General features: G+C 48.4%; 1 protein-coding gene across 2 annotated transcripts in view; it reads left to right on the top strand.

Moving 5' to 3' along the window:
• The window catches only part of PRKCB (protein kinase C beta), a 236150-nt gene that overhangs the window by 86024 nt on the left and 128739 nt on the right, over nucleotides 1–21387 (top strand). For both annotated transcript variants that reach the window (XM_081965393.1, XM_081965392.1), the window contains exons 4-5: nucleotides 14303–14414; nucleotides 16298–16426. In XM_081965393.1, the coding sequence (XP_081821519.1) occupies nucleotides 14303–14414; nucleotides 16298–16426 (241 nt within the window). The remainder of the gene's footprint in view (nucleotides 1–14302; nucleotides 14415–16297; nucleotides 16427–21387) is intronic.

Below are 21387 nucleotides of genomic sequence, written 5' to 3'. Positions count from 1 at the left end.
AGAGCCTGACTGGCTTCCATCGGGCTCCATTGTCCTTTTCTCTATCCTGTCCATATAAACATACAGCAACATATCCCTCCCTTCCCCCTCCTCTCTCCTCTCCTTCCTTCCTTCCTTCCTTCCTTCCTTCCTTCCTTCCTTCCTTCCTTCCTTCCTTCCTTCTTTCCTTCCTTGCCTGCCTGCCTGCCTGCCTGCCTGCCCCCTCCCTCCCTTCTTCTTTCCTCCCTCCCTCCCTCCCTCCCATAACTATCTCTTAGATAATATGGCATGATTTTATTAAAAGCGCTTCAGTTCTCCCCTCCCCCCCTCTCTCCATATAGAGAATAGCACCCATTTTATTCTTAGATGCCTTTTAGTTCCAGGAATGTAATGTGCATTAATTGCATCTTTTACCAGCTTGGAATCCTGAACGTCACTTGAGAAGCAATCGAGGGGGCTGCTGCCAAATCACTGCCATCCACCTGCCTGTCCCCCCTCCCCCCCCCAGGGAGGACGGCTGGCTGCTCATTTCTGAGAAGAAGCTGGGGAGGGAACATTGCCCGGTGACATTTTCCTGGGGTTGCAGGCAAAGCGGCTGGTCCAGCAGCGGATTGGCAGCCTGGCCCAATGCCAGCTGGGAGCCCTGAAACAGCTGGATCTGCTCCATTTCCTTTCCAGAGTGGTTCCAGGCCCAGGTTTCTGGTCCATTGGGAGTCCCGAGTCAGGCTTCCTTCTGAGTAAAGACTGCATTGCAGGCAGGATCTCACCGTGGTCTTCATGAGAGGCTACTTAGCCCCCCCACCCACCCCATGGGCTTTGCAGTGGCAGATCCCAGGGAGCCCTATCATTTCTTCCTATCCAGAATTATGGGTCTCAATAGCCATTGAATTACCCAAAGGCAGGACTGGGGGAACCCCTGGCTTTAGAAGTGGGGCAGATAGCAAAGCTCTTTTCTATTCCCTTGATTGACAGCCTGCTGGGAAGGTAGCATGGGCAGAGAAGCCTTCGGAGGGGGTCAAATCCCTCTCTTCCTGGGGTGATGCCTGGATGCAGGGCAGGGAAGCCTTTGCTGTGCCAACCCACCAGGACTTGGGGCACCCCCTCCCCACCGGTTTTTAACTTCCAAGCCAGATGTAAAAGGGGGTCTAAAAGGCAGCTTCTCTATGAAATCCAAGGACAATTGTGGGTGAAACTTTGGGAATCATTTCTCTTTCCCATTGGCCCAGTAGAACTTGGCTCCTTTCTGGGTAGCAACATCTTCTTGTGAGGCACGTTAGAAGAGTTTCTTCTTCTTCCCCTCTGGAATTTCTCTCCAGTCTTGACTCCTTCCAGCTGAGCTGAACTCCTGGCGGGGGGGGGGGGGGGTCATGGGCAGGTCTCTGCCTCATTTTCTGGGGACTGAAATGGTTATGGCTCCCTCCAGGATCTTTGGTCAGCTCCCCGGTCTAATCTGCAGCCCTGAGATCTCCTCCAGGCATTTAACCAGGCCGGAGGCTGCTTATCTTCAGAGTGCAGAGGGCTTTGGCCGTGGCAGTCGCAGTCATGCTAAAATACTCTGCTCCCTCCTCATCCTTGGGCTGCATTACGAGCGTCGTTGGCTCTGATCCTAGCATCCATGGGGCTCCGGGGCACCTGATCAATCGTTGTGCAGCCCCCTTCCCAGCCTCTACCAGGCTTTAGCTGCTGAAGGGAGAGAGAACTCAGTGCTGCTGCAGCAAAAATGGAAACGCAGGCAGGGTGCAGCAGAGGCAGCCAAGGCAGATGCCAGTGAAGGTTGTCTGAATCCAAGGGAGGAGGGGGGCTGGAGGGGGCAGATGAAGGAGGAGGGGAGCAGATCCATCTGAGGGACACCAAGGCTGGGCCAGATGTGGGGGAGCGTGTGGGTGGGGAATCTCCTCTGCTGTCTCTTGGGGGGGGGGAGAAAGGGGCTTCCCCCCATCTCCATGTATGCCTATGCAGCACTATGTGAAGAGGGGGTGCCAAGGAGACTTCCCCCTCCCCCCATGAAATCTAGGCCACCCGGGTTTTCAGGCTTGGCTCCAGACATTGGCAGAAGGAGAACATGGGCAGTCCTTACAGAATCTGAACTCAAATTGGTTTCAGGCTATTTAGAAAGCAGAGACGCGTGATCGGTTTGCATTGTGATCAGATACTCTTCGCTTGAGAAAAAGAGGTCAGCGCTGAGGTAGAGGATGGGGGATCCCTGTGACAGGACAAGATGCCTGCTGGCACTCTGCATCCCCAGAATGTATTCCTGAGACGTGGCAAATAATCCCAGGCTCGAATTATGGGATTTTTCTGTGCAATGAGCAGAGAAAGGTCGGTTGCTGTATGTGATCAGAATTCTTTATGACGAAAGCAAAACTGGAGCCCTGGCCAAATGATTCAGCAGTCAGGAGGGAGTAAAACAGGAGACTCCAACCTTGGCCACTTTAAGACATGTGGACTTCAACTCCCAGAATTCTACAGCCAACCGTAGAGTTGAAGTCCACAAGTCTTAAAGTGGCCAAGCTTGGAACCCTCTGGAATAAAACAAAGATGTATGATATCCCTTTGGCTGTTTAATGTCTCTAGAGATGGATGGATGTGAAAGTGTGTTAGCTATTGACACCTGTGTGTGTGTTTGCTTTATATGCGGACAATGCCATGCTTGTTCGCTGAGTAGCCAAATGATTTGTGGCAAATGTTGCAGAGATTCTTTAATGCAATGAGGAGTATGAAAAACTTGATCGTTGGACAGGGGTGAATATATATAATTACTTCCTAAATTCGAGACCCGATGTGTTGAAAGGATGGACCGTTTTTTTTTCTGAGTACTGATTAGAAAATATTTATGATTGTATCTGATAGGATGAAAAATGTCTTGCAAGACTTTATATATGAAAATTAATTATTGGGGGGGGGGATTACCCAATGACAATTGCATTGGCTTCCAAGTGGAATTCAAGGTGTTGGTTGTCACCTTTAAAGGGCTTCATGGCTTTGGACCTGGTTGCTTCCTCTGCCCATCCTATCTGACCGGGTGGGAAGGGCCTCCTCTGGGTCCCCTCAGCTAGGGGGTGTGGCTGGTGAAGCCCACAAAGAGAGCCTTTTCTGCTGTGGTCCCCGTCCTTTGGATCATCATCCCACTCAAATTAAGACTGGCCCCATCCATCCCAATTGGCCTTTCAGGAGGCCCTGTGATTTTGTGCTCAGGTCTGGAGCCCTGGGCGTGGCTTAGCGCCTGTCCCCTGGTTGCATGGAACGGATTGTGCCCAGCTGCTGTGTGTTTTATTTTTGTTTTATGTTATGTATCTTGTGTTTTTATTTGCTTTATTGCAAGACTAGGTAGGCGTCCCCCTCCAGATTTCACTCTGCTAGTTGTTGCTGACTCTAGATCAGGGGTGTCAAATTTGATTTCATTGAAGACCGCATCGGGGTTGTGTTTGATCTCGGGGGTGGGGGTGGGGGTGGCCAGCTCAACGTCACTCGTCTCAGGGGTGCGAATGCTCTGCCAGGGAAAATGGGCTCCCGAACTCTGATTTCACCTGTGATGGCTTCCTGCAACCCTCTGCCAGCAAAAACAGAACTGGGAAGGCTGGTGGCGGCCATCCCAAGCTCCATTTTCACTGGCAGAGGCACCGCGGGGCTGGTTTTTTGCTGTTTCCGGGGCAGCCCCATGGGCTGGATCTAAGCACCCCGTGGGCTGGATCTGGCCCCTGGGCCTTGAGTTCGACACCCCTGCTCTAAACCGGAGGTACTGCTCATCCCCGTTTCAAGGTCATTGAGCCAGCGTTGTCCAAAGGAAATTCCACAGTCATGTGGCCAGCATGATGTCACAGAGCAGTGTTATCTTCCCACCAAATGTACCTATTAATCTACTCGCATTTGCATGCTCTCGAACTGCCGGGTAAGCAGGAGCTGGGGAGAGGATGGGCTACCAGCTTTCCAGCCGACAAGCCCAGAGTCTTAATTGCTGAGCCGCCGTGGTTATATAAAAATGAGATGGTTTTAAAATTAAATAATGAGATGGTTTTAAAATTAATAATGACAAAATAAAGATGTTAAGAAAAAGTATGAGATGGATTATTAAAAAGAATTGATTGCTAAAGCTGGGTTTCAGATAGAAAAAAAGTAAAACATCTTGGTCTTATAGTTATTAATATGAATTCTATATTATTTCATATTTTTCATCCTTAATTTGGATGAAAGAGTGGATGCTGTTGAGGAACAAGATAAGGTTGGAATTAGAAAGACTTTGGTTAGCATGGCTTTTTATGGTTCAATAAAGTTAAAGTTAAGGTTAGAGGCTAAAAACCATTATGTTAGAAGCACCTTATTAAGAACATGGAATAAACTTCAGCTGTGTCCGAAAATACCTTTATTGGTTTTCAGTAAAGAAGCTTTTTATAGAAAAAAAAACAGCAGGCAAAAGAAAAAAAAAGATTAACATGTCAAGGTTTGTTGGTACAAAATATTACAGGAACATGGAGAAATCAAGAAAACAATTCCCTGCGGAGGGATTTGGCTTTCAACAGTTTTCATATGCACAATTAAGAGGAAGATTTAATATAGCTAGAAAGACAATATAATTAATCTAGGACCGTGATGGTGAACCTGTGGCATGTGTGCCCCCAGTGGCATGCAGAGCCATTTGTTAGGGCACACGAGGCCTGCACGCTGGCCAGCTGACTTCCGCGTACATTTTCGGCCATTTTTCGCTCTCCGGAGGCTTCCTTGAAGCCTCCAGAGGCCGAAAAACAACCCAATGCGCAAACCGGAAGTTCAGGAAGCCCCGGCAGGTCCACTTGCCTCTGGGGGGCCGGGGGAGGCCTCCCCCCCCCAGGCCCCTAGAAAGCCTCTGGAGCAGTGTTTCTCAACCTTGGCGACTTTAAGTCCTGTGGACTTCAACTCCTGGCTGGGGAATTCTGGGAGTTAAAGTCCACAGGACTTAAAGTCGCCAAGGTTGAGAAACACTGCTCTGGAGCCTGGGGAGGGTGAAAAACGGGTCCATTGCACGCAGAAAGCAGGGGGGGGAGATTCCGCACGCATGCGTGTGTGGGTGTGACATGCATGCATGCACGTGGGGGGGGTTCACGCACATAGAATTATGGGGCACACCCATGCACAACCCCCCCTGTGCTCCCCCCGCTTTTGGCATGCGCTGGGAAAAAGGTTAGCCATTCCTAATCTGTGATGTATAAAGTTATACTAGTCAGTATCGGAAAGGTGAAAAACCAGAAGTGACATATGCACGGTGAACTTGTGAAAAAGCAAGCAAGGATTGGATGCATAGGAGGTTAACAAAGCATTTTAAAGATAAAATCTTCAGATGAAATCAGAACTTTTTATTGGAACTTACAGATAGCCAATTTTAAAAACCGCCCAAACATTATTTTTGTATATGGTAATTGCAGCATGATGAATACATAATAGAGGAATAATTGAAAACCCATGACGGAGGAGTGGATTATGAAGGTGTCAGAATTTGCAAAAATGGCATAACTGAGCTCTTTGATCAGGGATAAAAACAATAAGTACTTCTATAAAAGGTTGGAAATCTTTTATGGTCTTTTTGTTGAAAATGAGGCGGGGGGGGGGGGGGGAAGAATCCAAAATGTTGATTTCTGGATTTGCTGATTAAAAGGGATTGAATACAGGAAGACTATAGGAAGAATATAACCACGTAATGTCTTTCTCGCAATTTTCCTTTATATACGTATCTTCTACTCATGTAAAAATCTTTAACAATAACTCTGTTAAAGAAAAGAAAGTCATTGAGGGGTCTCTTCCGGCCGCCTTGAAAGAGGCGGTGGCGAGACCCTTGCTCAAGAAGCCTTCCCTGGACCCTACGGAGCTGGCCAATTATCGTCCTGTCTCCAACCTTCCCTTTTTGGCGAAGGTTGTAGAGAGTGTGGTGGCTTCTCAGTTCCCACGACATCTGGAGGAGAATGATTATCTAGACCCGCGCCAGTCCGGCTTTCGCCCCGGGCACAGTACAGAGACGGCCTTGGTCGCGTTGGTGGATGATCTCTGGAGGGCCAGAGATAGGGGTTGTTCCTCTATCCTGGTCCTATTAGACCTCTCGGCAGCTTTTGATACCATCGACCATGGTATCCTGTTGCACCGACTGGAGGGGTTGGGGGTCCAGGGCACCATTTTGCGGTGGTTCGGCTCCTACCTCTCTGGCTGGACGCAACGTGTGTTGGCAGGAGAGCAGAGGTCGACCCTAAGCCCCCTTACTTGTGGGGTGCCACAGGGGTCAGTCCTCTCGCCACTCCTGTTCAACACATACATGAAGCCGCTGGGTGAGATCATCCGTGGTTTCGGGGTGGGATATCATCTGTACGCTGATGATACTCAGCTGTACATTTCCACCCCGAACCACCCCAACGAGGCCGTCGAAGTGATGTCCCGGTGTGTGGAAGCCGTACGGGTCTGGATGGATGACAACCGACTCAAGCTCAACCCTTCCAAGACGGAGTGGCTGTGGGTTCCGGCCCCCCGGTTCAACCAGTTAATCCCATCTCTGGCCATTGGGGGCATTCAACTCGCCCCCGTGGAGTGGGCGCGCAATTTGGGCGTCCTCCTGGATGCCAGGCTGTCCATGGATGACCATGTGACAGCCGTGGCCAGGGGGGCGTTCCACCAGGTTCGCCTGGTGCGCCAATTGCGCCCCCTATTGGACTGGGACGCCCTACGCACAGTCACCCATGCGCTGGTGACGTCTCGCCTGGACTACTGTAACCCTCTCTACATGGGGCTTCCCTTGAAATGCACTTGGAGACTGCAGTTGGTCCAGAATGCGGCCGCGCGGGTGATTATGGGGAGTACTAAGTACTCCCATGTGACACCTCTCCTGCGCAAGCTGCACTGGCTTCCTGTGGTCTATCGGGTGCGTTTCAAGGTCTTGATTACGATCTTTAAAGCGCTCCATGGCTCAGGACCTAGTTACCTGCGGGATCGTATTCTGCCCCATACATCCCTACGACCCATCCGCTCGCACAGAGAGGGACTTCTCCAGGTGCCGTCCACCAGACAGTGCCATGGGGCGGCGCCTAGGAGCAGAGCCTTCTCTGTGGCGGGCCCAGCCCTGTGGAATGACCTCCCCCCGGATATTAGGACCACTACTGACCTCCGCTCCTTCCGTGTAAAGCTCAAGACCCACCTATTCCAAATAGCCGGCCTGACTCAATCATAACTTCATAACGCTCCTGATGGGTTTTTTAATTCAGTAATTTTATTTAATGGGATTTTAAATTGTGTTTTTAATTGTCTTTCACTTATGAGTCTACCTCCTCCATGCACATGTATATGTCTTTGTTCTTTATGTATGTATGTGTGTCTTTATCTGTATTTTATCTGTTTTGATTGTACGCCGCCCCGAGTCCTTCGGGAGAGGGTTGCGGCTAATCAAATAAAATTATTATTATTAATTTATTATTATTATTGAAGGTTGAAGGCTGAGTCCTACATGGAACCGTTAAAGCAGGGGTGTCCAAACTTGGGAACTTTAAGACTTGTGGATTTCAACTCCCAGAATTCTGGGAGTTGAAGTCCACAAGTCTTAAAGTTCCCAAGTTTGGACACCCTTGCGTTAAAGGAACTCTGTGTCAACAGTCCAACCAACAAACCCAACAAACGTAGGCACCATGGGTGCCTTTCAAATTTTTATACTGTTGGCTCTGTGGGTGTGGCTTATTCTGCCTTGGCAAAGACCAGGTGGTCACACTTGTAGTCACGCAGCCAGCTGAAGCGGAACATGGTGTGGGTGGAGAGGCCAATGCAGCCCCCGCCAAGGTGGCCCTGGCCAAGTGATTGCTGCACCTTCCCAGCGACAGGCGCACTGCCCTGCCTTGCCCGCCTTGCCCGCCACCTCTGTGTGCTGCGCTTGGAAGGGGCTGCCACTGCCGCTCTCACTGCCCTCCCTCCTTCCCTCCTTGCCTGGCTGTAGACGTCCACCTGCCCTCCCGGAGCACCACTGCGGAACTGCCGTTCGCTTTCTTCCTTCTCCCGCAGCGAAACGAAAGCGAACGGCACTGCACTACAAGTGTGGTGACCTGGTCTTTGTCAAGAGGAAGCGATGCCGTCCAGGCTGAAGGGAAAGCACCATGGGCTCCGTGGTGGCATGGCTGGGCCTGGCCCACTCCCTGCGTGAGGGGTTGCCACCCATCCACCTGCCAGCAGCTTCCGTGCCTCTCGCTCTGCTTCTTCACCAGTGGGAAGCGGCGCCATGGCCGACTCTACTTTCCCCGGAGCACCAGACTCCACGGGCTGAGTTCCTGTAGTGGTGCCGGTGGTCAGCTGGGCCGATCTGCAAAGAGAGCAGGCAGGTGACCAGGTGGGAACCCATGAGCTGCTTTGGAGCCTGAAGCACCGCGGAGCCAGCACGGGAGGCACATGGGTCAGGTGTAAGGTGGCCTTTTCTGCAGCATCCCCCTCCCCTCTTTGGATCGCCCTACATCGGGGGGGGGCTCTGCGTTTGCAGAAATGGGGTGGGTGCATGTGCAGCAGCCTTGGGATGTCCACTTGCCCTCCCATAGCACCGCCACCACTGCCCCTCTAAGCCCCAGCACAGCATCTGCATTTTCACTAAGGGCCTCCTGCCCACCCACTGGCTGGGCTGGATGCTAACCTCGGAAGGCAAGCAGGCATGGGGGACCACCTGTAAGGCCACGTGGAAGGCAGGCAAACTTGCGGGGAAGAGAGTAGGCTGCTTGCTCCCTTCCCCGCAGTCCTGCCATGCTTGCCTGCCTTCCACACAGCCTTCCGCTTGCCTGCCTTTGCAATCTGGCCACGGGGACACCAGGAAGGCCACATAGAAGGCAGGGAAGCATGGCAGCGCTGTGGGGAAGGGAGTTGGCTGCTTGCTCCCTTCCCTGCAGCCCCGACATGTTTGCCTGCCTTCCACACAGCCTTCCGCTGGCCTGCCTTTGCAAGCTGGCCATGGGGACGTCGGGAAGGCTGCGTGGAAGGCAGGGAAGCATGGCAGGGCAACAGGGAAGGGGGCAGCTAGCTAAGCCGTGACTTGCAGGCTTACCTGGCAGACAGATCAGGGGCACAGCGCTTCAGGCAGGCAAGCTGCAAAGCAGAGACTGGATGGGGTGGGGTGGGACGAGTGATCAGTGACTGGGGGACCATTCGGGAGCGTGGCTAGCCAGTGGTCACCACCAGTTCTGTGACCCAGGCTGGCATACCAGTACTGGTTTGGCATAACTGATCCAAACCAGTAGGAACCCTCCTCTGGTAGACACTCTCAGGAACTTTGAAATCCCAAAACTTTATTGAGTACATCATTCCGGCACTGTTGAAAGCAAAACCAGCTTCTAGCTTTCCCCATGCAATATTGCATAGTTAAAGAATAGATTCTCCCCTCCCCCCCCCACTGGACAGGTCACATTTTCCAATTATGAATCATTCTTCTGTTTTGAGAACAGTTCATGCCTGGGCCGACACCTGCAGAAAGTGTCCTTGGTTGGTCCTGGGCTCTCACGCTTGTGGCTCTATCTTTGCCAAGGAAACTCTGGGGTTGTTTCTGCTGCTGAGAGCAGCTGATTTGTCCTTGATGCCTCTCCCACCACCCCATAACAAGCCAAGAAAGACTGTGTTCCTGCAGTCCTTGGAGCCTTCGTATGGCTGGACTGGCAAAGCAGCCACTCTCTGCGTTTCCCCCAGCACTGAGGACAGGAAGTTCCAAAGGGACCTATGTATTTGTGCCTTTCTGACTTATATATTGTCCTTTTTTATTACTATGGTTGTGATTCCCAAACTTATTGTTGTAAACTGCCTGGGGAATCTTTACTTTGAAGGACAGTGAGCGAGTACTCTATATTGCAACATGCTTTAAAATATCCCTCATTTGTTTTCCCAAACCACAGTCTCGCACTCTGTTATCATCAGGGCTCAGGGGCAGGCAGTGTTAAAGACAGAGGCGTCTCTCCTAAACTGTGCTACAAGTCCTTCCTCCGGTGCAGTGGAGGAAGCTGCTCATTGGATACCTGGATAGTTGCCTTTTTTTACACAGCCCAGACTAGGAAATGGGCTCGCATTTTGCTACTGGGAGCTGGAGGCTCTGGGCCAGCAAAAACCTTGATCTCTTGATCAGGTGGTATTGCTGATTGATGTCCGTTTGCTGGACTGTATTTAAAAGAATAACAAAGTTGGAAGGGGCCTTGGAGGTCTTCCAGCCCAACCCCCTGCTCGATCAGGAGACCCTATGCCATTCCAGACAAGTGGCTGTTCAGTCTCTTCTTAAAAGCCTCCAGTGAGCCACAATTTCTGAAAGCAAGCCATTCCAGTGGTTAATTGTTCTCACTGTTAGGAAATTTCTCTTTAGTTCTAGGTTGCTCCTCTCCTTGATCAGTTTCCACCCATTGTTTCTTGTCCTGCCTACAGATACTTTGGTAATTAGTTTGACACCTTGTTTTTTTAGAAGCTTCTCAAATATTGAAACACTACTATCATGTCACCCCTAGTCCTTCTTTTTGACAAACTAGATGTACCCAATTCTTGCATCCATTCTTAGTATGTTTTAGCTTCCAGCCCTCTGATCATCTTTGTTGCTCTTTTCTGCACTCTTTCCAGAATCTCAACATTTTTTTTATAATATGGTGACCAAATCTGGAGGCGATATTCCAAGTGGGGTCTTAGTCAGGCTTCATCTGCAATGCTGCCTAGATCAAGACTAAATCCACCTGGCTCGCCTTCTTTACAAGAAGCCCAGAAGTCAAGAAGGGTGAAGGAGCCCATCATAAACTTAACCCTTGGTCCTCCAATGGAGTGCCTCATGTTACTTGGCCTCTGAAAGACTCTCGTCTTCCTTGGAAGCAGAGGCATTTCTCAGAATACTGTAGCTTAATTGGTGATTTAGAGGGTTTGATGGATGCCGAAAAGAGGTTAATTGTTGTTAACCCCCCATTTTTTTCCCCGGCTTCTCATTACTCAGTTGTCAGCCCAGCCATTAAAAGGAGCATCTGGAACATTAATGAATTGGAGCAAAGTTGCTTTAGATTGAAGGCTCTGTAGAGTTTGAAGCAATTAACTTTGCAATCACCGTTCAACAGTTTGAGAAGGTGAAATTCCATTAGAGCTTCATCTCCCCAAGGTTGGAGGGCCTGCTACCCTGATTAGGTCAGCCCAGACTCATCGGCAAGAAAGCCCCGGGATTCGATTCCATCACTTTAGTTGCCTCTTAGCCTTCAAGCTAATCCCACTTCAAAATCTCATTTCCTCATAAAGCCTTAGCCCTGGGACTGTTTGGTAGCAGGTAGGTTTCTCCCCTCCCTTCTGCTTTGTGTTGCAAGAACCAGGTGAGGCGGGACGAACCCTTCCTCCCACAAAGGAAGCCTTAAATTGGGGAGGGGGAATCTGTGTAGCCCCCTCAGGAGTGGGAGTGTTGTAGGCACGCATTGAACGGCACTTCCAGCCTCCTTTCCAGACCTTCGGCTCTACAAGGAACATCCTTGCAGATGAAGGATTCCACTCCACTCTCCTTCATACTGACTTCCTTCGGTTCCCAGAGGAGAGGAGCCATTGACCTGCTGGTTGGGACAGACAGACGTCCAAGGCCAGAGCCTTTGACCTTGGCCTCTGCCTGTTCTTTGCTGCTTTGCCCTTTCCATAAAACTGGCTCCATCTCGCAGCCTCTTTAGACGGGTTGTTTCCCTGTGAAGGGATATCTTCCATAAACGAGCAGAATAACGGAGTAACAGAAGGGAAGGGATCTTGGAGGTCCCATAGATTCCTATAGGGACGCTGTCATTCTGGTGGGAGGAGGGAGGCTTGGGGAATCTCTTTCTGGAGTTTCTGTTTCTATTCCTTGTTTTGCCTTCCTGTAACTTTCGGGACTTTGGGAGGGGGGAAAGGGATGTGCCTGGGGCAAGCTGCCTTATCTTGTCTCTGGAGAAGAATGGCAGCATTGCCCTGGAGACTGGCGTTTTTCAGCTTCTCAGCCTGAGTTTCCCATAACATCTTCACTCCTCGGGATTGGCTCGATGATGGGTTGGATTTTGGGAGGGGCTCTGCCTGCAGTGGTTTCATCCAATGTTTTGAGCGGGAAATCTTAGTTCCTGCCTACATCTCTTGCTGTCCCAATCTTCCAATAAAGGTTTCCTTTTGAAATGGTTTTCGTTTCAAGAGTACTGATTTCTCGAGAAGACTGGTGAGGCAGGGCCTTAGGAGGTCTCAAGCAGGAGACTCTAGACCCATGATGGCAAACCTATGGCACGCATGCCACAGGTAGCACATGGATCCATATTTGCTGTCATGCTGGCCATCAGCTGATTTTCAGCCTTCCGGAGGGCACGAACATCCAGTTGGCCCATTGGGCCTGTTTTTCACCCTCCCCAGGCTACAGAGGCTTCCCTGAAGCCTAGGGAGGGCAAAGAATGGTCCCAACGGGCCAATCAGAAGTTCGGAAACAATCCACTTCTGGAGGGCCTCCAGGAGGAGTCATTTTTGCCCTCCTCAGGCTTCAGGAAAGCCTCTGGAGCCTGGGAGGGGTTGTGCATGCATGCACAGGTGGGCGGGGAGGATTGAATTGCTGTGGGCACGCATACATGTGTGATAGCATGCACATGCACAATTTGGCATGCCATGAGAAAAAGGTTCGCCATCACTGCCCTAGACCATTGTGGAGAAATGGCTGTCCCCTCTCTTCCAGTGGAGTTTCTGCTGTGGGCTCAAGCAAGGTGCTGGCACAATTCCCTTGATGGGAACTAGAGAGAAACCTTGATGGGCCTTGTCCTGAAGATGCCTTTGCTAACAATCGCCTGCCCGGGTCATTCACTCCTCAGAAGGCCTTGAGGTGGCCCCACCTCGGCTGCGTCCCTTTCCTCTTGTCGCTTCTCCCTTGTGCCTCAGGCCTTTTTATCAGGGCATGTAAAATCTGACTGCAAGAAGGAAGTCTTTCTAGGCTCATGTGTGCCGGACGTTGAGACTAAAACACGGGAGATGGGAATTGTAGTACAAAGCATTTGGAAGGCAGCAGATTGGGAAAAGATTGATAGGCATCTTATAGTCTGCTGCCTTTTGGATCAGAGGGCTTCAACCCAAATCGCTCTCCGTGTTAAGGGGGTGCTCAGTGAAGGGATGGATGTGCAATTTTTGCCTTTCACTTTCTCAAAATTCGATCTGCCTGGTAAAAATTTTAGATTCTTCAGGGTTAAAAGCTGGTCAAGGACCAAAATAAAGAGACTTGACTTAAGTGTTGTCATAGGCACTAAACGATTTTCCACTGGCATTTTGCTTTTCAGAATAAAGAAATACTGGCGGTGTTGAAATGAAAGACAAGTTGAGGCTCTGGGGTGTAGCAGCTTCTTCTCTTCTTCGCTCCCCTTTACAGAAGGGGGGCCTTGGAGCTGAGTGGGTGCAGCTCATGTGAAGACAGGCGTGGAGTCCCACTCATTAGCCACAGGCTGGGTGTGGCTGCTGCTTCCTGACAGCAGCCCCTGAGTGAAGGCTGAAGGGGGGGAGGACTGGTTTCACCCCCTCCCCTCCCTGGAGTTTTTTTTTTAGAGAGCAGCTTTGCTATGAGATTGCATCAGGCTCCTGGGAAGAATGGCCACTGGCAGAGAAAGGGCCTTGAAGGATGAAAACGCAGGGCAGATAATCGTGAAAATCAGGGCAGTGTTAAAGAGAGAGGCCTCTGTCCCAAACTGTGCTACAAGTCCTTCCTCCAGTGCAGTGGAGGAAGTTGCTCATTGGATACCTGGATAGTTGGCTTTTTTTACACAGCCCAGACTAGGAGAGACTTGGCTCGCATTTTGCTACTGGGAACTGGAGGCTCTGGGCCAGCAAAAACCTCTTGATCAGGTGGTGTTGCAGATTGCTCTCCATTTGCTAGACTGGATTTAACAGAATAACAAAGGTGGAAGGGGCCCTGGAGGTCTTCTAGTCCAATCCATGGCAAAAAGAGTTTCCTCCACCTTTTAAAGATGCTTTCCAATTTATGTCAAACTGTGTTTTGGAGCTCAGTCACTGATAGCACTGGGATTGGGGCGCCTTTTCAGCCCCCTCCCCAGCTTCCTTTGCTGGCCACGGTTCGTGGTGCAAGGGATGCATCTCCTTTTGGGGTCAGTCAGGGAGATTCCAGCCAGTCTGGAGCGAGAGGAGATTGCACCCATGCAAGGGTCCCTGAACATGCCTCCTTCTCTGGAAAAATAAATGAAGAAACCTTCTATTTTGTACCCAACCGAATGAGAGTGATCGAAAAAGCACAGCAGTGGTTTCCAGCATGAAGAGTAATTGTCTTAGTAATGCTGCATGCCAGAAAGCGGTTACTTATAGATCTGGGGGAACCTTCTGAGGGGCCCCTGACCTGACTGACCGTTCTCTCTCCCTGCAGGACCCTCGGAGCAAACACAAGTTCAAAATCCACACGTATTCCAGCCCAACCTTCTGCGATCACTGCGGCTCCTTGTTGTACGGACTTATCCACCAGGGGATGAAATGCGACAGTAAGTCCCAGCCATTGAGGTCTGGTCCTGGGGAAACACCCTGCTCTGTTCACCTGTTCTCGCACGGGTCCTTGTGAGGGTAGTGTAGCAGGTGGGAGAACCGGGAACAGAGGAGTTCCTTGCGTGGGGGAGCTGTGGGCCTGGGCAACTGCAGCTCGGACATCCTGAGAATATAATAAATGAGCAGAGAAGAGAGCTGCCTCCGAGGAAACAGGGCTGCCTGCGGGGTGGGTGAATGCAAGGAAGTCCCTGCCGGTCTTGTCTCTCACCTGTTGCAGGTGAGGAGCCTCTGTGTACGGGAACTTCTGTGTCGGGGGGTCCTTTCTCAATCCCATGTCTGTGGAGATTCAGAATGCTCCAGGTCATGTTTGCCCCAAAGGTGCTTTCCCCCACTGGACTTCCTTGATTTTTTTCCCCCTCTGAAGATGTTTTGCTTTTCCATCCAAGAAGTTTGTTCAGAAGAAGTTCTCTGAAGAAGAAGCTTCTTGGATGGGAAGTGAAATGTTTTCAAAGGAACTAGAACAGGGGTTACCAACCTTTCAGACCCCGGGGACCACTAAATCCATAATTTTAAATCCCACGGACCACTAATATGGATATTTAAAAAAGATAAATAGTATTTGGTGCAACATAAAAAATGCAAATAATTTTTCTGCGGACCACCAAAATTTTATTGTGGACCACCAGTTGGTGACCGCTGGTTAGAAGACCTCCAAGGTCCCTTCCACCCCTAGGATTCTATGATTCTAAGTTGAAAACTCCCAATGCAGAAAAGGTAGCTAGCAGTCACAAAATATGAGCTTAGGGAGCCCCCTCGTGCCCACCTTATGAATTGCAGCCCCCTGCCTAATGCACGCAGAGATGTCAGAGACCAAGGAAGGAATAAAAAGTTTCCCCCCAGATATTCGGACCCAAGCAGGAAAGAAGGAAGGAAGCTTCAGAAGGGGCATCAGCAGCCTCCTAAATAAGGCACATCTTTGCCTGGGCTCACATGGTAACTGAGGGAATGCAGAAAAATGCATCTCTGAGGATTCTTGTCACTGCTTCCTGTTTCCAGTGGAGCTGAAAGTCCCCGGGAGAGGCATTCAGAAAACTGGGAACAGGCTGGGGGGAGAGAAAGGCTGCACCCCTGGAATATCCCAGGCTTTTAGGAAATCCTAGGGGCTCCACAGGGAGAAGAACCCCAGTTAATGTTCGAAGCAGGAGTTGCTCTGTGGTTGCTCTTAAATATCAGTGGGGTAGGGCACAATCTGCATGTGGGAGGGCATGGCCTTCCTCCCCCCCCCCCCCAATAGTATTCCTTCTCAGATTTCCCTGGGAAGGAAACATTTTGGAAGAACAGGCAGAAGGAAGTGCAATGAAAAGAAGTCTCTATTAGCCCTTTGAGGGGCTCCAGATTTCAAGAGCATTTCCCCAGCATGGCAGAATGTTGGATATCTTGTATGTCTCATAGAAAAACTAGTTGAGCCCCTGTTCTGTCCAGGGCAGGAATCCTCAGATCATCCCAGATGTCTGGCTGTCCACTCTCGTCTGGACGGAGCCCCAGTGACTCCAGGAGGCTTTCACATTGCTTGGTAGCCCTTGAGAGTCAGAACATCTTCCTCCTTTTGAATTTGGAGGTCTCTTGCAAATTTCCTCCCCATTGGTTTCTGTCCTGCCCTTGGGCCCGAAAGCGGCGAAGGCCACGCCTGCTTCCCTGGGACAGTCCCTCCCTCCCTCCCTCCCTCCCTCCGAGATTGGAGGAGTGCCCCCAAGCCTCCCGCAGCCTTGCCTTTCAGGAAGGAGCAGAGGGTCTCTCAGGGCAGCCCCACCCACGGAGGACCCCCGAGACGCCCTCGCTGGTCTTCCCTTTGGGCCTGACGACTTTTCTCTCTCTGGCTCAGCCTGCATGATGAATGTGCACAAGCGCTGCGTGATGAATGTGCCGAGTCTCTGTGGGACAGACCACACCGAGCGCCGAGGCCGGATACACATCAAGGCGGACATTGAGAACGAGGTCTTGACGGTTATCGGTAAGTCTGACTGTGGGGTGATTCAGGGCGGAAGAGCGGATCCTTTCCTGCTGCAAGCGATTTCGTGCTCTTGTATGGCGGCTTAGAAAAAGGGAGGAGAGAGAGTCCTCAACCTATGGCCAGAGTTGAGCCCAAGCTTTCATTCGCTAAGTGAGACATTGATTAAGTGAGTTTTGCCCCATTTCACGATTGTTAAGATTGTTCACTGGAATCGTTAAGCTAGTAACACGGTTGTTAAGTGAATTCAGCTTTTCCACTGATTTTGCTTTTCCGAAGGTTGCAAAGGGGACCCCAGGGTACTACAATTTCGGTCAGGTGACCATGGGGATGCTGCCATGGTCATAAGTGTGAAAAATGGTCATAGGACACTTTTTTCACTGCCGTTGTAATTTTGGTGACTAAATGAACTGTCGAGGGCTACCTGTACTGCAGGGGTGTCCAAACTTGGCAAGACTTGTGGACTTCTTTTTTTTTTTTTTTTTTTTATTAAAAGAGTTTTGTACAAACAAATTTTCCCCTTTTCACCCCCCCCCCTCCACACAATATAAATCTCATACAAATGCTATACAAGACTTGTGGACTTCAACTCCCAGCAGAGCTGGCTGGGGAATTCTGGGAGTTGAAGTCCACAAGTCTTAAAGTTGCCAAGTTTGGACACCCCTGCTGTACTGGGTTGGCTGAGCCTGAGCCTGTGGGGAAAGGATGCTTTTCTTGGCTCATTCACAAGAATCTGCTGTGTGGCTCTCCTGTCCAGCACGAAGCCACTCAGAATCAAAGTCGGTCTAGGTAGGGGACCAAATGTTCAGCGCATGGCTAAGCATTTCTCCTCTTGGCTCTCCTGGCTCAGAATGCAGGGTGGGGGTCACACGGGGTCTCTGACGTCTTTTACTTTCCCACTCTCAAAATATCCCCTCTAAACTCGTAGCTGTTCCAGGGAGAGACAGAGGCAGTGCAGCATGGGGCCAGCCTTTCACCTGCCAGGACACTTTGCTGCAGGACAATTTAACAATTCTATTTAATTATTTAAAATAGATAAAAATTATTTTAATTTTTGCCATTCACATTTCATTCTGTCCCTCCTTTTGCATCCTTTTTTCGATGATTCTATTCCACCATTTCTTTGATATTAGTGTATGAGCCACAGTGGCACAGTGGTTAGAGTGCAGTCCTGCAAGATACGTCTGCTGACTGCCGGCTGCCTGCAATTTGGCAGTTCGAATCTCACCAGGCTTAACGTTGACTCAGCCTTCCGTCCTTCCTAGGTGGGTAAAATGAGGACCCAAATTGTGAGGGGCAATAGGCTGACTCTTTAAACCGCTTAGAGAGGGCTATAAAGCACCGTGAAACGGTATATAAGTCTAAATGCTAATATTATCACTAACTTTTGTCCTGAAGCGAGTTGACTGTGGCAAGTTGGCCACAGTGTCGAATTGTCATAGATCCTTTCAGACACCCTGCTGGTGGTTAGCTGTGCCTGCGAACTGGGCTTCAGAGAGGTTTTGTGCTGAGATTCTTTGAATGTGTTGTGGATATTTTTCTCAATAGAATTATTAAAAACCTTACGTGCTGTGTTTTTTCAAGAATTTATCACTTCTTATCTCTGGTGCCTGCCTCTGGGCACCACTGTCTTGAATGCCCCCTTCCTTCAATTGGCCCACAAAACCAGAGAGATAGAGGGTTTTTTCCTTTTCATTGGTGTGTGTGTGTGTGTGTGTGTGTGTGTGTGTGTGTGTGTGTAGAGCAGTGATTCTCAACCGTTTCTTCACTCTCTTTAAATATCTTTTGTGGTCATGGACCCTGGTCACGGACCCCCAAGACTTAAGATTTAAATCATAACATTTCTTCAAGCCTCCATGGACCCCCTGTGAGACATGGAGATCCCCAGGGGTCCACGGACTACAGGTTGAAAACCACTGGACTAGAGCAAAAATCCCCACACTTGTTTATTTGCAATTTGGCCACTTTTTTTTGCATTCTTTCAAATTGCCACAGACTGATAGTGCTGATTTTTCAGGTGCACAGATAATTAGCTCTAGTAACTATGACCAGCTGAAAGACAACCCCTGTCCAGGATTCAAGCCAGGGAATCTCCCCGCTCAACCTCTGGCTTCTTCCATGTCCTTCCTGATGTCTGCATCTGTGAGGAATTAAAAAGGCTATAACAGGCATTCTTCATTTTCCTCTTTTGGGTGCAAATTAGCAAAGTCACAGTACATAAGTACCCATCACACTATTCCTTTTCGTGGTAACCAATATTATACAAAGCAGAGAAAAGTAAAGAAATTACACATAGTCTTACAATCATTTGTTTAGTGATCGTGCAAACTTACAATGGCCCTGAAAAAGGTATTTTCATACCCATTTTTCATACTTATGACCATTACAGCATTCCCATCGCTGTGTGATTCAAATGTAAACTTTTGGCAAATGCTTCATAATTTATGACAGTTTCATAACCATCTTTTGCAGCCTCCTGACAGGCAAAGGCAACGGGGAAGCCAGATTCATTTAACAATTCTGTTGTCAGGGTTCCAAACAGCATCCAAAAGTAAATCAGAGTCCAAGGCAAAGGATTGCTCAAAGTCCCAATTTATTAAGAGAGCCATGTTGGCACATCTGGGGAAACCCAGATCTGAAAGGGTCCCGGTTTTCCCCACCCAGTTGAAAGTTCAAGATCTTGTCGCCACACCCACAAGTCCATCATATTGTTCAATATCCCACTGCCATGCTGGCAGTTTTACCCATCCAGTTCCGGTCAGGTGCAGAGGTACAGGGACAAAGGATGACCTTGGCTTTCTAGAAAGGATGTTGTTATGGCTACATATCATCTAACTCTGTACAATTCCCCCCTTCCATTTTCCCGTAATAGAAAATGCATAGTAGTACATTCATTTTTATGACTGCAATCCTGCCCATCATGGACAATTGTAGGTTTTTCCATCTTTCTAAGTCTTTCTTAGTTTTATTGATAAATTAGTATAGTTATCTTCTTTGATGGACACACCCTTCTCAGATAGGAGTGCGTCCAGTGCGATCCCACAGAGTTGGCCTTCTCAGGGTGCCATCGGCCAAACAGTGTTGGCTAGCGACCCCCAGGGGGAGAGCCTTCTCTGTGGGAGCGCCTTCCCTCTGGAATGAGCTGCCCCCGGAGCTTCACATAATCCCTGACCTCCAGTCCTTCCGACGCGCCCTAAAAAGTTGGCTTTTCCAGCAAGTCTAATAAACTAAACTAAGCCGGCTTGGCCTGTTAATTTTATCTAATTTTTTAAATGTTAGTGTTATATTAATCGGGTTTGTTTTTTGGATTGTTTCTAATTTCCTTATAACTTTTGTAATATGTGATTTTTAATGCTGTACGCCGCCCTGAGTCCTTTGGGAGAAGGGCGGCATATAAATCCAATAAAACAAAACAAAACAAACAAACAAACAAACAAATAAATGTATACTAGATATTTGACTTTTTTGACAGTTTGGATACCCAATTTTTTCGATAACTCCTCTTTCAATTTGGATATCATACTTTTAACCAGCATTTTAGTCTTTGTCATATTTATCTTTAAACCTGCTACTTTCCCATACTCTTGTCAATTCCTCAATAAGTTTCATACTAGACTTTATAGGATCCTCTAACGTGAAAACTAGATCGTCCGCAAAAGCCTGTAACTTAAATTGTTCCTTTCTAATTTCTAGTCCCTTTATTCGTTCCTCTTTATGTACATTCCTAGCTAGAACTTCTAAGGTTAATATAAACAGCAGCGGGGTTAGGGGACAATCTTGTCTTGTACCTTTCTGAATTGCTATACTTTGCATTAATTCACCTTTAATTATTACTTTGGCTTTTTGATTTGTATATATTGCTCTAATCGTGTTTATAAATTTGTCCCCAAATTCCATGTGTTCCAATTGTTGATGCAAAACTTCCCAGTTCAAATTGTCGAATGCCTTTTGGGCATCGAGAAAAAATAGCGCAACCTGTTTTTCATTATGCACTTCATAATATTTGAGAATGTCCAGCATAATTCTCATATTGTTTTTAATTTATCTTCTGGCGAGGAATCCATTTTGATCTGTGTGGATGAACGATGTGAGGAATTTTTTCAACTGTTCTGCTATTATCTAAGCAAAGATCTTGTAATCTATATTTAGCAGTGAGATTGGTCTGTAATTTTGTATAAACATCTGATCTGTGTCCACCTTAGGTAATAATACAATACAAGCCTCCGTCCATGATAACGGTGTCTTTGCCTCTTTCAACACAGCATTATAAACTTCCAACAGCGTTGGAACAAGCATATCCTGGAATTCTTTATATATTTCCGCTGGCAGTCCATCCGGTCCTACAACTTTATTATTCTTTTGTCTTTGTATGGCCTCAATTATCTCTGATGGTTTAATTTCTTCATTGAGCATATCTTTTATTTCCTCTGGTATTTTTGGCAGATATGACTTTTCCAGATATTGTAGTATTCCTTCCTTTGTATAGTCTCGGTTTTCTCTATATAATTGTTCATAGAACTCTTGGGTAATCCTTTTCTTTTCCTCTACTTGATAGCAGATCTTGCCTTTTTCATCTTGTAATCTATTGACCCAATTCTCTTGCTTCTGTTTCCTCTGTCTATAGGATAGCCAGCGCCCCGGTTTATTTGCATTCTCAAACAAATTTTGTTTTGCTTTTTTTATAGACTGTGCCAATTTTGCTTTTTCAAATATAGCCAAATCATGTGTAATCAATTCCATGCTTCCTTTCATACTTCTATTTTGTGGTTTCTTTTGAAGTTCACTCTCTAAATTTCTATACCTTTCTTTCAACTCTCTTATTTTTTGATTCTCAATTTTTTTTATTCCTAGCTGTACTGATATCGTGACCCCTCTTATAAATGCCTTAGTTATATCCCATAGGTTTTGTATGTATGTGTCTCCTGGCCAGTTTTCTTTGAAGAAAAATCTCAATTCCTGATTAA

The sequence above is a fragment of the Natrix helvetica genome, assembly GCF_964273705.1.
Source record: "Natrix helvetica genome assembly, chromosome: 13".
NCBI lineage: Eukaryota > Metazoa > Chordata > Lepidosauria > Squamata > Natricidae > Natrix > Natrix helvetica.
This window is presented reverse-complemented; position numbering and strand designations above follow the sequence as displayed.